The 13,613-nt window shown below is 47.4% G+C and overlaps 1 protein-coding gene across 9 annotated transcripts in view; it reads right to left on the bottom strand.

Moving 5' to 3' along the window:
- plxnb1a (plexin b1a) overlaps window positions 1-13,613 on the bottom strand; it is a 70,480-nt gene that overhangs the window by 14,329 nt on the left and 42,538 nt on the right. For 8 of the 9 annotated variants that reach the window (XM_049016879.1, XM_049016885.1, XM_049016886.1 and 5 more), the window contains 15 exons: window positions 12,335-12,463; window positions 12,141-12,241; window positions 11,435-11,567; window positions 10,893-11,049; window positions 9,093-9,201; window positions 4,778-4,886; window positions 3,671-4,381; window positions 3,135-3,269; window positions 2,782-2,898; window positions 1,678-1,771; window positions 1,381-1,547; window positions 1,093-1,244; window positions 899-1,004; window positions 306-442; window positions 37-213 (listed from right to left, as the gene is read on the bottom strand). In XM_049016879.1, coding sequence (XP_048872836.1) covers window positions 37-213; window positions 306-442; window positions 899-1,004; window positions 1,093-1,244; window positions 1,381-1,547; window positions 1,678-1,771; window positions 2,782-2,898; window positions 3,135-3,269; window positions 3,671-4,381; window positions 4,778-4,886; window positions 9,093-9,201; window positions 10,893-11,049; window positions 11,435-11,567; window positions 12,141-12,241; window positions 12,335-12,463 — 2,534 coding nt within the window. The remainder of the gene's footprint in view (window positions 1-36; window positions 214-305; window positions 443-898; window positions 1,005-1,092; window positions 1,245-1,380; window positions 1,548-1,677; window positions 1,772-2,781; window positions 2,899-3,134; window positions 3,270-3,670; window positions 4,382-4,777; window positions 4,887-9,092; window positions 9,202-10,892; window positions 11,050-11,434; window positions 11,568-12,140; window positions 12,242-12,334; window positions 12,464-13,613) is intronic. The other variant, XM_049016888.1, reaches the window with a different exon arrangement.

Below are 13,613 nucleotides of genomic sequence, written 5' to 3'. Positions count from 1 at the left end.
ATAATGTAGGGGGTCCTGCTACAGTAACCATCTCACCTGAGGAAGCTTTTGGAAGGTGCAGCCTGTGTGATGTTGGGATCAAAGGTGTAGTGGAATGCACTTCCCTGCAGATGGCGCTCAACACTGCCATATCGCACCGTAACGCCATGTTCCCCTGTCTTATTGCTGGCACCAGTATGGCACTCGATTTTATTCTCTTGGATCTTCGAAGAGCTGCATTGTAAGAACATTGGGGTTTACAGTAGGAGCCGTTTTTTTTCTTATTTAAATAATAAAAAAAAAATGTCTTGTTTAATCAGGCTCACATGACACATGGGAAGTCCCCAATGATCACGCTGATCTCACTGGGATGCCCTGTCAGCAGACTCCTTCCAGTGATGGTCACGAGGGTGCCACCAGCCCTCGGTCCTCGCTGAGGGTACACCTGTGTCACTTCAGGGTTCTGGAAACGGCACATGATGATGGCACAACCACAATAATGAATGCATTAACTTTATTTAGCTCATTGCAGGCAGTCCCAGGTTATGAACGAGATTTGTTCCTTAAGTTTTTAAGTCAAATTTATAGGTAAGTCGGAAAAATAATAATGCTGTACATAATAATATTTAAACAGAATAAAAAGTAGATCTAACTACATATGGTACTGTACTGTACCCCAAGCCAAAGGTCCAATGAAGTCACGCAAAGCTGTGCATTTGTTACTACGAAACAATCTATTCAATCCAAATTTTTTATATAATCGGCTTTATGGCAGTCCATTCATAATTACAAGTTGTCCTTAAGTTGGACGTTCTTAACCTGAGGACTGCTAATACAGTTAAATATATCCAGATCGCACACATTCGATGAGATTTTTTGTAATCCTTTCATCCAAGCACGTGTATCCTCATTTCATCACCTGGTAGCTGAACCTTTGACTGGAGAGGCCGTAGCCCCCGCCACTGACTTCCACTGACACCAGGCCAGATCTCTCCTCCACACTGGCCGAGGTCACGCACACGATTCTGCAGGAGGACAGAGCCAAATTTGAAAATGGTCTCTACGCCATGCTCTCCCCGCCGAATTCCTCCACGTGAAAGCAGGCCAGCTCACCTGGATGAGACCTCGTATCGGCTGAGGTCGACAGCACAGGGGAGGCCAGCCACCATGACGGAATGCTGGATATCCTCGGCTTTCTGTCCCAGGTTGGACCCAAAGATGGTTACGGCAGTACCTCCCTCCAGTGGGCCTGTTGATGGCTCAACCTAAAAAGAGAGACAGAGTTGTAGCTGCACACTCTCCCGCTTTCGCCATAACCCTGCATTTTTCGTTTGACTGTGGACGTTGACAGAAAAGGTCGACTGGGCCCTCGGCGGAGTCCAGGCAGCAGTGGCTACTCACAAAGTGGATAAGAGGCGCGGGGCAGGTGGCTGCCACCTCGTCCGTGCAGGAGTCCCTGTGGACGCAGCGGGACCGAGTACCGCCACACCACACGCAGCCATGGCCCTGCTCGGCCGTGTGGCACCGGCTGCAGTCCGAGCGCCCCACCGAGCAGTTGTAGAGGGTCACTGCAATGAGGATGAAGGAGAACGGCCGGCGATTAAAACTGTTAAGCGGAGACACTGCAGCCATATGTGCCCAGCCCACAAAGCTCAGTGGTTGGCGTGCGTCGCGAGCGCGGCCACACGTTGTCCTCACCGTGCTGCTCCGGAAAGCTGTCCAGGGGAAAGCCGTTCCTCCTCCTCACAGACACCGCGGCGTCATACTGCTCCAGCAGGCCGGAGTATGAGTACTACAGCCCGGAAACCGGCAGCCAATCAAAATCCAGTGCCAAGCACAAGCATTACAACACCATCAAGAAGAACCTCAGAGGGCTGGAACTGTAACACTAACAGTCCGATTCACTGTTAGCATGAAGAACAAAATGACAATAATGGCGATGGACCCCAGCAGCACTAATACCAATGGCGGTCATGTTAATATCCACATAAATTGTGACAAAAAAAACTGTTTTTATAGATGAATATTAATTGTTAATACTGCCTTGTATATAATCATGCCTTTATAATATAGAATTATAATTTGGAGTACAGATGCTCGGGGCGGCATGGTGGTGCAGTGGTTAGCACTGTCGCCTCATACCTCTGGGACCCAGGTTCAAGTCTCCGTCTGGGTCACATGTGTGTGGAGTTTGCATGTTCTCCCCATGTTGTAGTGGGGTTTCCTCTGGGTACTCCGGTTTCCCCCAATAGTCCAAAAACATTCTGAAGCTAATTGGAGTTACTAAATTGCCCACAGGAGTGCATGTGTGTGTGAATGGTGTGTGAATGTGCCCTGCGATGGGCTGGCCCCCCATCCTGGGTTGTTCCCTGCCTCATGCCCATTGCTTCCGGGATAGGCTCCGGACCCCCCGCGACCCAGTAAGGATAAGCGATTTGGAAAATGGCCTATCCCGGAAGCTATGGGCAGGAGGCAGCGAAAAATCATAAGGCTAAAATATTTTAAGGCAAAAATGCGTGTTAATACAGTAGCCCTAACCTAACAAACGTAATAGCCTAGCCTAGCTACCATAAACATGCTTAGAACACTTACTACAGTTGGGCAAAATTGTTAACACTAAGCCTATGTTATAATAAAGTGCTGAATGTATCATGCAATTTATTGAATAATGTACTGAAAGTGAAAAACATGTACCCATTGTAAAGTCAAAATATCGTAACACGGACCATTGTAACCCAGGGAGCGTCTATTCAATAAAAATAAGAATGAACTTCAGTTTAAAAATTGTAATTGAAGTCCAACCTGATGCAGCTGGCAGGTGATGTAGAAGATGGAGGCGTCCAGCTCATCGTTTTCTACAAAAGCGTCGACAAGCACCACTCCACCCTCAACCATGACAGTGCATTCGTACTCCTCATCCTGCAGAACCAGACCGAGACTGAAACAGGAAACTCAACCACAGAGGGGGTCCAACAGCACAAGACTAATCCATGTAAATATGGTCAAAAATTACCAGTCATCAATATATTTACTGTTAGTTTATCATAAAAATACTGTAAATTAAACTGATATTAAATAAGTCATTAACTTGGCAGAACATAAACACAACACGAAGACACTGCCCCCCTGTCTGGAATTGGAGACACCAAGGGTACCTGAAAAAGTTGCAGGTTACGGCCCACCAGGGTGATCTTCCTCTCCACACCGACTGGGACAAGGGCTGAGCCCAGGACTGACTCCACGCAGGGGCAGAACAAAGGGCCCACGCTTTCCAAGGGCCCCTCATCGCCCTGCATTAGCAACACAGGTTCTCATTACATCACTCACCCCAGCCCAGCAACATCATTCACTTCTTGCAGGGGCTCTAGCAGAAAGGATTCTTACAACACGTACAAGCCAATTTAGGTCAAGATGGGGTTTAAAATCACGTTTTTGTAGCTCATATTAAAAGCAGCAAAGATGTGAGTTGACAGCGGAAGCCAGCACACTTTAATGATGGGCGCGCAGACACACAGACAGAGACACAGACACACACAGACACACAGACACACACACACACACACACACACACAGAGCTAGCAGCTACCGGAGGACGGTGGGAGAGGGCTCTGAGGCAGAGAGGGTCACACAGTGACCTGTCTGAGAAGCGGCCGCTGGCTGGCCCATCCTGGCCGCTCAGCTTCACACTCACCAGCATATCATAGTCCGCTTCGTATTGGGAGTCCAGCAGGTGCGAATAGACAGGGGCGGGGTGGTCTCCATCCCCGTCCCCCGAGAGCATGGTGGCCGAGAACGTGACCATGTCACCCTCGGCATCTGCCGCCGCCTCCTCGCTGTCGCCCCTTGTGACGTCCCGTGGGGCCGAGCTGGGGGTCGCGGTGAGATTGTTGGGTGTCGGGTTGACACTGTCCAGGGAGGGCTTGGGCGTGCTACCGGGGTGAGGCGTGGCTGAACTGCTCACAAACTCCTCTGTGAGGCTCATGGCTGCCAGCTCTTCCGTGGTCAAAGCATCTTCTCCAGGGGAGGGCAGAAGCTCCATCTCCCCTCTGTCCCACTCTTCCACGGCAGCAGGATTCTCCGTGCCCGCTATCTCCCGCATCACATGGGGGCTCGTCACAACTTCCGTAAGCTGGGTGTTGGCAGTGGTGGCAGCTTGGATCAGCATAGTAGAGAGGGGGGGTATGCTGGGAGGCTGTGTGGGGGGCAGCATGGCAGCCTGTGTGCTGGAGTCAACCACCGTGGGCGAGGTGGGGTCTGCAGGCTTCTCTTCCTGGGGGACTGCAGCAGTGGTAGCCACAGAGGCAGGGCTGGTGGGGGATGGCGTGGGGGCAGTAGAGGGCACAAGGGGAGTAAAGCTGGTAAAGGCTGCTGCTGTAGGAGCAGCCGGGGTGGGAAGTTTGAACTGGTAGCATTAGAATGAAAGAAGGAGGGACCAAATGAGGAGGAGAAGAGGGAAACGGGCAGAAAGTAAAAACAAAAAGCAAACAATGAACATCAGAAAAACACAGACGCACACATGAAAATGCAGACCACTACAGCACAGGACACCTGGGGACACCAGGACCCCACAGACATTCAGGGACAGACATGATGCACATGTGCCCCAATGTCCTATGGACACGTGTGCGGTGTTGTGCTGCTAGGCCAGTTAGTAGATATGGACACGGCTTTAACCAAGAGAACAGGCTGGACATCAACCATTTAAATCACACTGCGCATCTACTTACCAAGCAGGACCTGTACATGCCTAAAATTTGGCATTTTTAGCGTACCCCGTAACTGCTAGTAGCAGACATACCTGCTTGTTATAAATGATGGCACCGTGCTCACAGGCGGGCTTGTGGGTGCACCGGTGCTGGTGAACACACCAATGGCATCCCCAGTGGCTGCTTACACAGCCACGGCATCTGCAAAGGAATGGGGGGGGGGCAGTCAAACCTCAGAGGACCAACAGACACATGCAAACACCCACGACAGACTTTCTTCACGCTAATGCCTTCTTTCAGCCGGATGTAGATAATAATGCGTACTTCGGTTGTGCAGATAAACCAACAACAATGGCAGAGGTCAGAGACTTTGCAGTGGATTTTGTAGTGAGCTTTAGTGTTCTTTATCAAACAAAACACACGTGAACTTCCATTCAAGGGCCAAAAACATAAAGGAATATGGATGGAAGACATTAGGAGACATAAATTACTTAAGCTTAAGGTCCAAAGGGGCAGTACATATGTATGCGGTCGAGTCTTTCCTCCCACAGAAAGCACTGCTGCCTGATATAGATAAAACTGATAAAATATAGAAACTGAAACTCTACTATGATTTTAAAATAACATTTTATAGTGAGATTTTATATAATGTTTACTTTCTAACTTATTATTATTGACTAAAAACTAAACCTACATCTTATCGTGGGCGTTGACACTACAGACTGTCTGACAACTGCTGCATTATCAATGAAAAAACAGGTTGAAATTTATGAATGTATAAGAAAATGCTTAGAGAGGCTTTTGAATGTTTTGCATCTATAAATATTATAACAAACTTCTATTAAAAGACAATACTATATTCTTATGATACAAGTCATTCAATAGCAAAGCACAACAGCAATGCATCACGTGAAAGATTAAACAGAACTAATCTGGGATATGTGTGAAACCTGAAAGGTGACATAAAAACCGGGGCACTGCAGCGACGCTATGTGATTCACACTTTGCTGAATGTTAGTATTCACGTACAGTATCTCACAAAAGTGAGTACACCCCTCACATTTTTGTAAATATTTTATTATATCTTTTCAAGGGACAACGCTAAAGATATGAAATTCTGATAGAATGTAAAGTAATCAGTGTACAGCTTGTATAATGGTGTAAAGTTGATGTCCCCTCAAAATAACTCAACACACAGCCATTAATGTCTGAACTGCTGGCAACAAAAGTGAGTACACCCCTAAATGGAAATGCCCGAATTGTGCCCAGTGTCATTATTTTGTGTGGCCACCATTATTTTCCAGCACTGCCTTAACTCTCTTGGGCATGAAGGTATGATGGGTTCACTAGAGCTTCACAGGTTGCCACGGGAATCCTCTTCCACTCCTCCCTGATCACGTCACGAAGCTAGTGGATGTTAGACACCTTGCGCTTCTCCACCTTCCGTTTGAGGATGCCCCACAGATGCTCAATAGGGTTTAGGTCTGGAGACATGCTTGGCCAGTCCAGCACCTTTTCCCTCAGTTTCTTCAGCAAGGCAGTGGTTGTCTTGGAAGTGTGTTTGGGGTCATTATCATGTTGGAATACTGCTCTATGGCCCAGTTTCCGAAGGCAGGGGATCATGCTCTTCTTCAGTATGGCACAGTACATGTTGGCATTCATGGTTCCCTCAATGAACTGTAGTTCCCCAGTGCCGGCAGCACTTATGCAGCCCCAAACCATGACACTCCCACCACCATGCTTGACTGTAGGCAAGACGCATCTGTCTTTGTACTCCTCACCTGGTCGCCGCCACACACGCTTGACAACATCTGAACCAAATAAGTTTATCTTGGTCTCATCAGACCACAGGATGTGGTTCCAGTATTCCATGTCCTTAGTCTGCTTGTCTTCAGCAAACTGTTTGCGGGCTTTCTTGTGCACCATCTTTAGAAGAGGCTTTCTTCTGGGACGACAGCCATGCAGACCAATTTGATGCAGTGTGCGGCGTATGGTTTGAGCACTGACAGGCTGGCTCCCCATCCCTTCAACCTCTGCAGCAATGCTGGCAGCACTCACACGTCTATTTTCAAAAGCCAACCTCTGGACATGACGCTGAGCACGTGCACTCAACTTCTTTGGTCTACCATGGCGGGGCCTGTTCTGAGTGGAACCTGTCCTTTTAAACCGCTGTATGGTCTTAGCCACCGTGTTGCAGCTAAGTTTCAGGGTGTTAGCAATCTTCTTATAGCCTGGGCCATCTTTGTGTAGAGCAATAAGTCTTTCTTTCAGATCCTCAGAGAATTCTTTGCCATGAGGTGCCATGTTAAACGTCTAGTGACCAGTATGAGAGTGTGAGAGCGATAACACCAAATTTAACACACCTGCTCCCCAAGGACACCTGAGACCTTGTAACACTAACGAGTGACATGACAACGGGAAGGGAAAAGGGCTAATTGGGCACAATTTGGGCATTTTCATTTAGGGGTGTACTCACTTTTGTTGCCAGCAGTTCAGACATTAATGGCTGTGTGTTGAGTTATTTTGAGGGGACATCAACTTTACACCATTATACAAGCTGTACACTGATTACTTTACATTCTATCAGAGTTTCATATCTTTAGCGTTGTCCCTTGAAAAGATGTAATAAAATATTTACAAAAATGTGAGGGGTGTACTCACTTTTGTGAGATACTGTATATGTGGTAGTAGACCATGTCCAGTGAGTTTACTGCCTTTGGTAAAAAAAAATATATATATATAATTCTCCAATACTCACAGAACAATGACGTCAACAAAGTTGAATTTCATCCAGGATTAAGAGAGAATTTGAAAAAAAAAAACAACTTGCTATACAGTTTGCATCACCTTTCAGTCTCTGTATAAACTAAATGGATATACAGTACTGTGCAAAAGTCTTAGGCAGGCAAAGAAAATGATGTTTAGATTGTCCTCGTGTTGGTGTAAAACTATGATATTATGCCTGTCAAAGTCTGTCAGCTTAGCCATTTCAGATGCTCTGCTAACATCATCCTAGTACATGCAGCGACCGTCCAGTGCAGCCATGTATTTTTTGACTTGGCCACTAGCACACCTCATCCAGCTAGTCAATCTGTCACTGACTTTTTAAACCAATATTATTTAATTGAACTGTTGGTAAAATTTAACAAAATCATGGAACGGCTGAGGTGCCCCTGAGGAGTCGTTTAGGAACTGAAGCGGTGTTCATCTAGCCATCCAACTAGATATCAGTAACTTTTTAGAAAACAGAAGAAATTATTACTAGTTTTTATTGTGTTACTCTTAATCTAAGCCAAAGTACACCTGCTACCCAGATAAACAGCTTTAAACATTTCTTTGGACTGCCTAAGACTTTTGCACAGTACTGCATGTGTCACTGGTCCACTTCCTGGTTTGGGTGACAAAGGTCCATCAGCACAGTGAAAGCATCCCAGCTGCCTGCTCTACAGTGTCAACAGGGAAGCGAGACAGAGTCAGCAATCAGGGAGGCTGATGGGAGGCGGTGCCTGGCAGGGATGGCTTAGGGAGGCCCGTAGAAACAACAAATGCAATTAAAAACCAGGCTCTGGGGAGAGGAGCTCAGCCCACCATTATGGCAGGCTGTACTGAGTATACTGGGGGGTCCTCAAGCGGGGGCCCGCAACCCCCTGGGGGCCAACAGAGATGTTTCACGAATTAATGAAATGTTGGTGTAAACAGCTGCTTTACGTACCACAAAAAAATGTGAAAATACTCCCACCCCCTCGCCAATGTGGGGAAAAAAATATTACGCCTTCTGTCCTCAGTTCTTAGCTAGGAACCACAGTAGGGGGTAAGGGGCCAATTTTCCTTTTGGGGTCCCTGGTGCTTGGCCTGTAATGGCCGAGAGTAGAAGGTGTCGTTCTGAGTCTCAGCTGAGATGTAGATGGAGATATGCTCCAGGTATGTCAGGTCTACTTCACAGCTGTATAAGATAACTAAGCAAGTGTTCGTGGGTGTGTGTCTATACACACACACACACACACACATATACACTAGTTGTTTTCATGTCTTTGAGGCGACTATTCTTTCATTTATATGTGCATAACAAAATCACAGACTTTTATAAAATTGAGTTTCTCTTTGTGTGGACCAAAAAAATCCCCACAACATAAAAAAACAGGTTTTTATCACATTGGAGGCTCATCTGGTCCTCACAGTGTCATATACTGTATACATAACCCACTCACCCACCGACACACACACACGCACACACACACACATACACACACAATATGCAGACACAACAGCTGTTCACTAAAATACAAACTGAGGTCTTTAACCACAAAAATATGTTAAGCTAGGAAATTTTGGTGAATATATCCTTGAATATATGGAGAATAAGGCACTTAAGAGACAAACGTGAACATATGAGGAAGCCCAACTCACGGCATTCTTCCGGAGACCTGCTGGACTGCGGCACAGCTGTAGAAGGTGAACTCCGCAACGGCGACAGTGACCAGGAGGAAGCGGACGGACAGGGTGACCGTGACCGAGTCTGTGGGGGGAGGGGTAGTTATGGTCTTCAGCAGAATTATTAGAGAGTTCTTGAGTTGAGAGCAAAGGTTTCATATCAGTGGAGGGCTTTTTATGGTCAATGTCTGCAACAGTCTGAAGCTGATCCCTCATAGAATCCAAACAGCACAAAGCTTCAGTTCAGAACCACAGAAAAGTTTACTTCCTTTCCCAACTGCTACATAATCCTGATATGTAAACCAGGTTCTGAATCTGTGATTCTTCACATACTCTTGGTGGAGTGGTGTGTGGCTCATAGAGGATGCTGTGCCCGAGATCGGAAGGTTGCTGGTTGAAACCCTAAGGCTGGCTGAGTGATTTCACCATGGGGATCTTTAGCAAGACCCTTAACCTCCAATCGCTCCATGAGTTTTTCTGACCTGCTTTCTTAAGGATGTATAATGCTTTCAAAAAATGCATCTGCTGGGAAAGCATGTAGGCAAAGGAAATGATGGTTTGAGTCAGGATTCTGTTATCGCAGCAGAAGCGGATAAACAGACTTAATATTTCTGGACTGTGAGTTCTTGGGACAGACTGTCTACAAAGTTTATTAAATCCAATCCATCCATTTTTCCATAAGTGTTTATCCAAAGCAGAGTCATGACAGATCCAGAGCTTAACCCAGGACACAAGGCAGAGCGCATCCCAGAAGGGTGCTGCTGCAGAGGGCAATTTACAGATCCCAATTCAACTAAATCACATGTCTCTGGACTGTGGGAAGTAACCAGAAGAAGCAGAGGAAACACACGTGATGACAGGGGGAACATGGAACGGCCACTGACACACAGAGCCTCAGCAGGAGAGGGACCCACAGCTCCCCACACACCGAACACCACTGACACACAGAGCCTCAGCAGGAGAGGGACCCACAGCTCCCCACACACCAAACACCACTGACACACAGAGCCTCAGCAGGAGAGGGACCCACAGCTCCCCACACACCGAACACCACTGACACACAGAGCCTCAGCAGGAGAGGGACCCACAGCTCCCCACACACCGAACACCACTGACACACAGAGCCTCAGCAGGAGAGGGACCCACAGCTCCCCACACACCGAACACCACTGACACACAGAGCCTCAGCAGGAGAGGGACCCACAGCTCCCCACACACCGAACACCACTGACACACAGAGCCTCAGCAGGAGAGGGACCCACAGCTCCCCACACACCGAACACCACTGACACACAGAGCCTCAGCAGGAGAGGGACCCACAGCTCCCCACACACCAAACACCACTGACACACAGAGCCTCAGCAGGAGAGGGACCCACAGCTCCCCACACACCGAACACCACTGACAACTAATATTCAAAGAGCAGAAATGCCAAAGTGTGCCTGATGCACCCATGGCTAAAAATAAGCCAAAATGTATACAGACGCTTCCCAGGTTGCGATGGGTTTACATTCCGATAAAATACATTAGCTCACAGTTGGGCAACCTCATTAACACAAAACCTATTCTATTATAAAGTGCTGAATATCTCATGTAACTTTTTGAATGATCATATCCATCGTAAAATCGAAATGTCGTGACGCGGACCGTCGTGACCCAAGGAGCATCTGTACTCACTTTATTACAAACAAAATTATCATACGAAAATAATACACCGGCAAATGAAAACGGAACTCGAGTGTGAGCTGGGCCTAAACTCTCAGCTGCAGCTCTCACCCTCTCCTGGTGCTATGGGCGGCGCTCGGCTGGGCTCAGGGGAGGCACATGTAACGCCGCTCGCCGTGACGCTGGCATGACTCTCGTGCTCCTGGAAGAAGCAGGAGTAGCCCTCCCCCTGCAGGAGGGAGGGGAGCCCCGGCACGTCCAGGAAAACCTGTGTGGTGAAGGAGAGAGCCAAAAGAGGCAGACGCTGCATTCAGGGCAGAGAAAAGAACGTGATTAGGAGCTCGTCTGCTGTTGGGGGGAGGGCATCGGCGCCATTTAAACAAACAGAGTACGGCTGGGGCTTTTCTCCACCTAGATAACCAAGGTCACTTTCATTCATTCCAGAACTCAGGCAAGTTTATGCAAATAGCTGCGTGAACAAAACAAAAAAAATGGTCATTCAGATAAGGCTAAAAGTGACTGATATGAACAGATTAGAGTGACTGGCATGTGGATGATACCATGGACCCCTCTGTCGAGCTACGAGAAGAAATGTGATCCAAATCTGGCCAGGAGATACATCCGCCCACCCCTTCACCCTGTATCCTGCCTACGTTTCTCCTCTCGCCATGGCTGACGTTGGCTGGATTCACAGTGCGGACGGCAAGGCAGCGATGCTGTCGCTCGAAGCTCCACAGCCACTGTCCCGGCTGCTGCCCGCGGTCGCACTCCGAGCGCCGGCTGCACCTGCCGCATGGTGACACGGGGGGGGGTCAGTTAATTGCGAGCTCTCTAGCAACCAGGGCCAAGACCCAACCTTCCAAGCTATACTGAAACAGCTCAGTGGGTTTGGGATCTGTGTCCATATTAAGAAGGCCATGGGTTCAGGTCTCATGGTCAGCAGAGTAACTGCATCACAGCTGGACAAAAACCTGCTCGCCAGCTTCAGACGTGTGAGTCACCTGTGCGAAAAACCTCAGCATCGGTACAGACGAAATAAATGGCCGTCCCGTGACCTTAAAAAATATCAAATATGGCACCGGATTGAAAAAGGTATCTAGTGCATCATCTGCAGCACCGATAATGCTGACATCACACACTAACAGCAGTAAGAAAGCTTGACAAAAAGTGAAAATTATGACAAACTTTGGATGCTTGGTCTAAAAAAGCAAACGAAAAGCAGTTAAATAGCTATTATTTGATGTATGTGTGCTGTATGTGGTAATTAACATTAAGGCCCCGTGAAAACAAGCATGGACACTACAGACGTGTCGGTGCCCATACGGGGGAAAGCCCGCAGGGCCGGTCTTGTGAGCTCACCGGCCCTGCAGCACACACCAGCCACAGTACGGGTCACGCGTGGACAGGCACGACTGGCAGTCCGGTCTCTCGTGGCACTCCGCCACGGCTCGCTTCTCCACCTGGAGCGAGAGGAAACGGGCAGCATGCTTGTCAGGTGCTTTGGGGGACCCCGTCGCTGCCCCTCGTCCCGACAGCCGGCCAATCACACGCACCGTCGTGCTGGTCATCACATACAGGTAACTTTCAGTCTGGTCCAGCAGGAGGTCGCTGCTGATGGCCGCGTTGGGCTGGATAGAGACGCTGGCGTAGTTATCTACCTCACCAGCAGGTCCCAGAAACACCTGGAAACAAACGCGAGACCCCTGCCTATTCAGAAGGCAAGAACTTTCAAATTATTTATACAAAACATACATAAAAGATTCATTTCAGCATCAGCACCTCACTGTACAATATGCCGGGGATGCCTGTTAAAGTAGCTTTGTGGCCCCTGAAATGCAGCCAAATACCTTGAGGCATTAACTACACATTATACTACTATGTAACACAACATGTAAAGTAAAAAACAGAATAATGTAGGATCATAATGACAAATTGTAGCACCAGATGTTCATCCACTCTCACTCTGGCGCTGCTAAACTAGTTATAAGTTTCAGACTCATGCCTTGCCGGAGGTTTTCAGTTACATCTGAATGAAACATAATGTAGTTATAACTTTGGAATAGTTTGCACGAGGACTTAGATCATAAAGTTACGCAGACATTTAAGATCTCAGATTACTTGCTTTGATTGTGTTATAATGGATTCTGTGCTGCCTCATACAACCTTGGCAGCAGTAAGTCTAATGCAGGAATACACAGGGGGCGGGTGTGTCCATGACACCTCCTATTACACTGCAGAGTGTCTAGGTATGATATGGGATGCAGCTGTCAGTAATGAGATCATCCCTTTTAATGGGCTCTGTCTGGTCAGCTGTGCTGGAAACGTGTTTGATCACAGTCCTCTGGAGGTCAAAGAGAGTTGGATAAATTACGGGTGTTTTTCTTTTGTTACTTTAATGTCCTGAGCCATATCAGTGTTGTTTAATTGAACAAATATGCAAATATTTATGTTTGTCCACTGTGCAACAGGGCAGAACAACAGCTGTATCACACAGAAAGAGACAGATGTGTGTTTGTTTTAAAATAATCTTGACTATCACAGTCGAAGGTGAATGTTGCAAACTATTTCAGGAACATTTTATTTTATTTGGTAACCATTTGCTTGTCAGACACCAAAGTACTGTAACTGCTGTTTCCCAGAATGCTGTTCAGTTTTTTGTAAAAACGAATTCTTACATGAGGAGCGTGGCTGTCTCTGCGTGTTTGTTCGAGTGGGGATGTGTCATAATAAATTTAAATTCTTCATCTTATTAACATTGTGAGACCTTAAACACCACATGAGCAAAAACATTTTTGTTCTGCATTTTGCAGAATGAGAGACAGATATGAACCG

The sequence above is a fragment of the Brienomyrus brachyistius genome, chromosome 6 (assembly GCF_023856365.1).
Source record: "Brienomyrus brachyistius isolate T26 chromosome 6, BBRACH_0.4, whole genome shotgun sequence".
Taxonomy (NCBI): domain Eukaryota; kingdom Metazoa; phylum Chordata; class Actinopteri; order Osteoglossiformes; family Mormyridae; genus Brienomyrus; species Brienomyrus brachyistius.
The sequence above is the reverse complement of the archived record's forward strand: the minus strand, read 5'-3'. Positions and strand labels throughout refer to the sequence as shown.